The 7,386-nt window shown below is 56.1% G+C and overlaps 2 protein-coding genes across 15 annotated transcripts in view; one reads left to right on the top strand and one right to left on the bottom strand.

The window, feature by feature from the left end:
• Positions 1-1,296: 1,296 nt before the first annotated feature.
• LOC126052151 (chemokine-like protein TAFA-5) lies at positions 1,297-2,993 on the top strand. The gene is made up of 3 exons (XM_049832397.1): positions 1,297-1,435; positions 2,157-2,284; positions 2,627-2,993. Exons 1-3 carry the CDS (start codon positions 1,297-1,299, stop codon positions 2,633-2,635), a joined length of 276 nt encoding a protein of 91 aa, XP_049688354.1. The 3' UTR covers positions 2,636-2,993.
• Positions 2,994-4,867: 1,874 nt separating this feature from the next.
• BRPF3 (bromodomain and PHD finger containing 3) overlaps positions 4,868-7,386 on the bottom strand; it is a 34,260-nt gene continuing 31,741 nt past the window's right edge. For 4 of the 14 annotated variants that reach the window (XM_049833239.1, XM_049833232.1, XM_049833244.1 and 1 more), the window contains exon 14: positions 4,870-6,564. The gene's annotated coding sequence lies outside the window, so the exon portion shown is untranslated. Of the gene's footprint in view, positions 6,565-7,386 lie in introns of all 14 variants that reach the window. The other 10 variants (XM_049833237.1, XM_049833235.1, XM_049833234.1 and 7 more) reach the window with 6 other exon arrangements.

Here is a 7,386-nt window from a genome sequence, read left to right as displayed (position 1 = left end):
TTTGCTGCCTCCTCCTCCTCTTCCTCCTCCTCCTCCTCCTCCTCTGGCTCCTCTCCTCCGCCCCCCCCCGAGCAGGTAACGTCGCCACCCCCGGGCCCCCCCTCCTGCTCGGGGGAACCCGGCCGAGGGGGCTTCTCCTGGGGGGGGTGGGGGTGGGTTGCACCCCTTTAGCAGCGTGCGGAGCCGGGCACAAACTTCTCCGGCTGCTGGGATGGGATTTGGAGGCGGGGGGGGGGCGGGGGGGGGGGGTCAGCTGTTTGCAGGGGGTTGGAATTGGAGCTGCCCAGGGAGGCTGAGCTGGGCTGGGGGGGGCTCTGGGCAATGTGTCCCCCACTCCCTGCAAGGACCTCACCTCCCCCCCCCCGTCCCCCCACCTGCTTGCGAGACTGTGGGGACCCCCAGGGTGTTGCTCCGGGGGGGGATGTGCCCCCGGATGGGACGGGGCAGGGACCCCAGCCATTGCACCCACCCTCAGCTGTGGGACCCTCGGGCCCGGGGGCTGCTGCTAGACCTGCCGGAGGGTGCTGGTCCCACACCCCGAAGAGAAAAAACCCCAATAAACCCACCCCAAACCCCAGGAAATGCTGCCCTCCCCCCCAAGCCATCTGAACTTCGCCACCTTTGAACCATCCCGCATGCAGCCACAGTCCCCAGTGTCCCAGCGGGACTGGGAAACTGGGAGAAGAGTGGTTTGAATTCGCTCCTGCATGGCCAGGAGGGTGCTGGGCAGTGGGCAGGATTGCCCTGGCCCCAAAAGGTGGGCAATGAGGCGGGGGGGACCATGACCATTTCTGCCCCAGCAGCTCCTGTCCTGCCCTGCTCCCATCCTCGGTCCCATCTTCCCATGAGGCTGGGGCTGGTTTTGGGCTCAAGGTTTGAAAGCAATTTGTGCGTAAAAATCAGTTTAAAAGCAGAGGAAGATAACCCAAAATTTAGCTGAGGAGCGGGTCGACCAACCTGGAGGTGACACATGGCATCTCCTTTGCATTGCATACCCTGTTGCATGCAGCCCGGAAATGACCGAGACTGATTTTGCCAGAAAATTTCACCCAAACCAGGTTCATTCGGGGTTTTCCCTCCTGATTTCTGGGGTTTGGCATGAAATTGCAAACCCTCTCGGCCAGGCTGGAGCGGGAGAGGGTTTGCCAGCCCTGGGTAAAGCAGCACATTGTGGTGCCGGGGATGGGTGAACCCCGGCCCTGGGCGAAGACATTCCAGGCCCCCCACCCACCCCGAGTGGGCTCAGCGCTACGGGTGCCCCCTCGCACCCGTCCCCTTGCAGGGCAGGAGCTGGAGATGGGGACGTGCGAGATCACGGCGCTGGATCGGGACCTGAGCCACCCGCGGCGGGCGATCACCCGGCAGACGGCACGCTGCGCCTGCCGCCACGGCCAAGCCGCCGGCACCGCCCGCGCCAAGCCGGCCTGCGTGGACGGTAACCGCAATGCCGGGGAGGGGGGGATCGGTGCCGCTCCGTGGGGGTCCCACGGGAGAGGGGGTGCGAGGGCCCATGGCTGGAGATGTGGGTCCTGGCTGGCACAGTGGGGCTGGTGGCTGCTCTGGCCTGGAGTCGGTCCCTGGCAGTCCTTGACAGCCCCTTGTCCGTCCCTTTGCCCCCGCTCTGTCCTCTCCACCTCCCTCTCCCGCAATCTGAGCATGGTCCCCTGCGCACGCCTCTCTCTGTGGTCCCCAAATCGGTCCTGTGCTGGATGAGCTTATGTGCTTCTTCCCTCCATCTCTTCACCCGTCCCTCTGTCCATCCCTTCATCCATCCATTCCCCTCTGTCTCCTTCCATCCACTCCCCTGTCCATCCCTTCATCCATCCATTCCCCTCTGTGTCCTTCCATCCACTCCCCTGTCCATCCCTTCATCCATCCATTCCCCTCTGTGTCCTTCCATCCACTCCCCTGTCCATCCCTCCATCCACTCATCCATCTCCCTCCCCTCCTTCCATCCACACACGTATCCCTCCATTCACCTACACACCCATCCCTCCCTGCATCCACCCATCCATCGCCCCTCCCTCCATCCTTCCCTTATCCTTCCATCCATCCCTCCATCCACTCATCCCTCCCCCCATTTTTCCTTCCACCTCCACCTCTCCACATGCCTTCCCCTCTCCCAAATAACCCCGTCTGCCCCGCGCCTCCGGCAGCCCGCCTCATTGCCAGCCGGCAGTGGTGCGGGATGGAGCCGTGTGAGGAGGGGGAGCAGTGTGCTCTGCTCCGAAACCGCTCGGGCTGGAGCTGCATGAGACGACTGGGACGAATAAAAACCATCACGGTAAGTCCTTCTCTGTCCCCCGTGTCCCCACTCCCACCTTTTGTCAGGGAAACTGAGGCAGGGCTGGGTGCAAGGCCAACGGGAGCAGGGAAGGGGTCGGGATGCTGGAGCCCCAAGAGGGGAGCCTTTAGAGGGGGGGGAGTATGTATCAATGCGTGAGGGGTGGTTTATTAGGGGCCCAGAGGGGCTCTTGGGGTGGGGGAGAGGGTTCAGTGCCCCCCCATGCACCCACCGGTTGTATGCACTGGGACCCCCCCCCAACTTCAGCACAGCCCCAGCTCCCCCCGAGCCTGCAGCATCACTCGGCACCCATGAAATATTCTCCCAATATTTTTCCCGCAGGTGTCCTGACAGCAGCCAGCACGTGAGGATGAGGGGACTCGTTCCGGAGCCGGCGGGATGAGCCCGGGCAGGGAGCGGGGTTTGCTCAGTGCTGCCATGTCATGGCTTTGAACCCCCCCGCCGGTGCCGGCCGAGGGACTGGCCACCTCGGGCAGGGTGGCTGGAAGGGTCACTGGGGTCCCGTTCACCCCTTGGGCTCCCTTTGCCTGTGGAGGATCCCCCGGGGCTCACCGTGCTGAGGAGGAGGAGGAAGAAGAAGCTGTCGGGGTCCCAGTTTCCAGCTCCGACCTCCCCACCCATCTGCAGGCCCTGAATTTTGCAGCAGTTGAGCAGCATCGGTGCCTGACCCGAATTTGGCCGCCTGTCAGGGTGCAGGGAGCTGCGGGTGCTGGGTCGGGGTCCCGGGGATGGGGGATACTGTGGGTACCCAGGGGCAGTGGGGGGGGAACAACCCTGCTGCAGGGGGGGGTGGGGGGGTGCGGGGCTTTGCAGGGCATTTCACCCCCACGGACCCGGCTGGGTGCTCCCTGCAAGGGGCTGGTGAGGACAGAGGCAAAGCCAGCGGCTTCGAGGTGTCGATGGTGCAAGGAAATAAAAGTCGGATTTATTACACAGCTGTGAAAAATGCTGGTTTGTCGGGGAGGGGTGGAAATTGGCCCCCTCCAAGAGCTCCAAAAAGGGCCTGGGGCAGCCCTAAGCCCCCAAATCCCTGCCCCATACACTGCAATCAAGTCTCCAAACTGCTCATTTGTGGCTCAGCTTAATTACTTCAAAGGGATTTTCAGGACCTGTTGTCCTGGTGCCATCCAACGAGGGGCTGGGGGCGATGCTATCACAGACAGACCACCCAAAAACCTGTGCGAGACCCCACCCAACTCACTTCATGCTGACACCCCCCTCCCCAATCACCCAGGCATCCTCTCTGGCCCACCACGGTTTGAATTTCTTGGCGTGACTCCTCGCACTCGCTCATCTCCCCCATTTTGGGCCGGGGGGGTGGATGAAGCCGGGGGCGAGTGCCGGGGCTGGGACCGGCACGGGCACCACGCTGCGGCTGGTGCGCCTGGAAGATGCCATTGTCATGGAAACCTTTTAGCTGCAGAGTAATTCAGTAAGTCATAATTTCATTTGTTAAAAGAGGAAAAGACGGGGCGGGAGGGGGAAGCTATTTTATTAATATGTAATAATTTCATCCCAAAATGTCAGCCGGGAAGTTAATAGGCAGTGGCTGGGCTGAGGTGGGTCTGCAGCTGCTGGTTTTTTGGTGCTTTCCTCCACAAAAGCAGCTTCCCAACATCCCTCTTGTTGCTAAATCTTTCTCTCCCATTTCTTGCAACAGGTGGAAATCATGAAAAAGAAGTAAAGAGCTCCCCTTTTAATACCTTCGCCGACATCTGCAGCTCTCCCTGAGCCAGGGAACACTGCGCACCATAAAATCTTCCTAGTTATAGGACTCCGAATTAAGGTATAAAGGCTTGAAATACTGACAGTAAGACCTGGCAAATTTTTTTTCCTTTTTTTAGAGTCCCCCAAATAACCCACAAAATTACAGCACAAGGCACTGTACAGCGGAGGGTCAGGGCGGATTGCAGCAGCAGGATGAAGCACCCGAGTCCCTGGGGATGCTACAACGCATGACAGCCAAGGGTGCAGGGTCTTGGGAAATCAGGTTGGTTTTTTTTGGTCCATCAAACCAGCTGCCCTTGGGGAAAGACTAGGAATGGTGATAGGGAGCTTATTTTTGCTTTAAAACACTAAGGCATTAAAGTTGCAGTGCAACAGCTCCAGCAAGATGGCCAAGAAGGCAGCGAGGGGATGGCTGGAGCATTCCAGGGTGATGCCCAGAGCTGGGCAGCACTGGAGGAGCAGCAGGATGGCTTCCCAGAGCAGTCACATGCAGGACAGACCTGTGCTTTTTGTGGTTTTTTGTACCCTTAGGATCAGGATGATGCTCCCTTGCCTCCTCCCCAGCTGTGCCGCTGCTCCTGCAGCTCCGCCGGCTCCCCGGAACCTCGGCCACAGCTAATGGCTGCGATCAGACTTCCAGGTCTGCCCAGATTCACCTGCCCTGGGTATCACATTCCAGCTCCTCACACCATTCCCTTTAATTTAAATTCACCTGGAGATAGAGACAAGGGTTTCTTTTAAATCATCTCATCCCCACCAAAGTCCAAATATCCTTTTCCCACCACCCAGCACCCCACTCCATTAAGTACCTGCCAGCTCTCCTAAGCCAGTCTCCAAAGAGCCTCTTCCCAAACCTTCGCCTTTGCTCCGTGCCACATCCCCAGCCCATGCGTGGCCCCCCAGGACCCCTGTGGTGGAGGGAGCAGGTCCTTCAGAAGGAGCCGGGGTTGGGCAACAAGAAGCAGCTTAAAATTTCCTTGGAAGGTAGAAGAAATAATTTTGTACAGCCCCAACCAAGAATGAGAAATGAAAGTTCACGCTTCAGCAAGCGCGTCTGCCTGCAAAATTTATTTTATTTAGCAATGCTAACGGACTAATTAAAATACATTAGCATGACACTTTCATTTCCTTTCTGATCAGTGTCGAAGTAAAAAGGGAGTTAAAACACATGAGCTATGATGCAACTTCTTCACCAGCATCCCCATGCAAGTTCCCATGACAGCTCAGTGGTGCTGGCAGCCCTCCTGGCTTTTCTCTGACGGCAGGAGCTCTCCATGCCCGTGGAAATGCCCAGCGTGTGCTGTCTCTGCAGACGTTCCCCAGCTCACAGGGCTCCACGGCTTTGCACCGGGGTCACGGCACTGCAGCTTGTGGGGCTGCGCAGCTCCATTGCCTTGCAAAGTGGAGTTGGACTCCAAGCAACCCGTACCGTGTGCAGGGGATATTAATTTTGCTCTAATAAGCGTTGATCAAACATGGCTGATGGGCAGGAAATCTGACACAGCCAAAATAAGAACCGGGGCAAAAGATTGCCATGCACTTGTCTCAGGATGTGTCGCTGCCTGTCCCAGCAAACTCGGATCATGTCTCTGGCCAACGGTCTCCATAAATCCCCAGGCAAAGCTCTAACATTTATTTCCATCCATTGAAAATGTCTTACTGGTTCCTTTATTTCTTTTCCATCAAACACTCTCTGATGGATGGCAGCAGGGGAGAATGGCAGCTGCTCACTGCTCTGTTATTAAAGTGCCGCTTTTCGTTGTCTTGTACAACAGGCCGGTTGTTTGCTCCAGCCAGCGGGGGATCTGATTAGCCAGAAAATTAGGATATAAAATTTAATATTGTGCTTTTTAGAATGAGCCAGGTGGGGTTTTTTGTGTTCTGTATTTTTTTTAGTGGAGTAATTCTTTTAAGAAAATACCTATGGGTGGGGAGTTGATCAGGACAGTGCCAAGAATGAAGTCAGTAAACTGGAGAGAAAATCCAGTTTCCCCATCCATGTGAGCACTGCGAGAGCCATTTGTTTTTAGCACTGCCTGTCCATCCTTTGTCTGTCTGTCTGTCCATCCCCCCATTTTGGTTACCCCTGTGACTCTGGTGCGTCGCTGAAAACCTCACCGAATTCCAATACACGTTTTACAGCCTCAGCTTCTCCTTGCTGGGTCAGGACCGTGGGCAAGGGGAGGTTTCCTGCCAGGAACAGAATTGAGATGCAGCTGAATCCCAACAGATTCACCCCGGCATCTCCCCAGCACCGTCCCAGCTCACCCGGCTCACACCAAGAGTGGCAAACAAAATATAGTTATTTCCATTATCAAAAGGGCTCTGATCAGAGCAAAAGCTGGGCTTTTCTTTAAGGAAAACACCTGCTGGTTGTGGAGATTTTTCACAAAACCCTTCCCCAGCCCGGCCACACACTCCTTTTGTATTTCCCTCAGCAGGGAGCGAGGCCCAAGCTCCGTTTGCCATCAGCTTCACCTCCTGCTTGGCACGCACTGAAGTGTTCCTGATCTGCAAACGCTGCAAAACGTCTACAGTAAAAAAAAAAAACCAAAAAACTTGTAACCATTTCCACAGATGGTAGTAAATAAATAAGGGCAAATAAAAATTCCAGGCATGCTTAGAAAAAAATCCCCTTTCCCTTTCCTAAACCAGGCTACAATAAATGCAGGACTTTAATTACTTGACAGTGTCAGTTTAACATCAGCATTACATCAGGACATCCCTCAATCAGGGACTGTGGACTCAAGGGCACTAAAACTACACTTAGGAAAAGTAAGTAACTGCATTTTGGAGCCACCTCCTTGCCGACTTCCAACACACCCGATGCTGCCCAGCAGCTGACGGTGCAGCTGTTGCAAGGTGCTTTTCCCACGGGAAGTGCCAAGAGATGCCCATTCCCAGCCCCTCGGTTTGGGTGCAAGCTCCAGAGAGGAGCTGTGAAGTGTTGGGAGAAAAAGGGATGCGGGTTGTGAAAGAGGAGAGAGCTGGAAATTTTAACATTTCCCTTTTTCATTCACCTGTATGCTTGCACACACACTACAACACATGCCAAAAACATCTGCACTATCATTAGCAGCTTCTTGCAAGCCCTGTGCATGGTCCCAGACTGTTGTGGGTCTGCACGGCTTCACCCCAAATGATTGGGGGTCTGCAGGGACACACACGGCATTTCAGGTTATGGGTCTGTGCCAGACCCTGCGTGCGCAGTGGGTTGGGCTGCCCGCAGGCATGATAGATGCTGTGAATATTGATCACCACTGATGAATCCCTGCTGTCCCGCTGAGTAATTACAGCGCGTTTCACAGCAGAGCATCATCCATCAAAGGTTGAGCAACACTAAAGAAAAACTA

The sequence above is a fragment of the Accipiter gentilis genome, chromosome 29 (assembly GCF_929443795.1).
Source record: "Accipiter gentilis chromosome 29, bAccGen1.1, whole genome shotgun sequence".
Lineage (NCBI taxonomy): Eukaryota > Metazoa > Chordata > Aves > Accipitriformes > Accipitridae > Astur > Astur gentilis.
The sequence above is the reverse complement of the archived record's forward strand: the minus strand, read 5'-3'. Positions and strand labels throughout refer to the sequence as shown.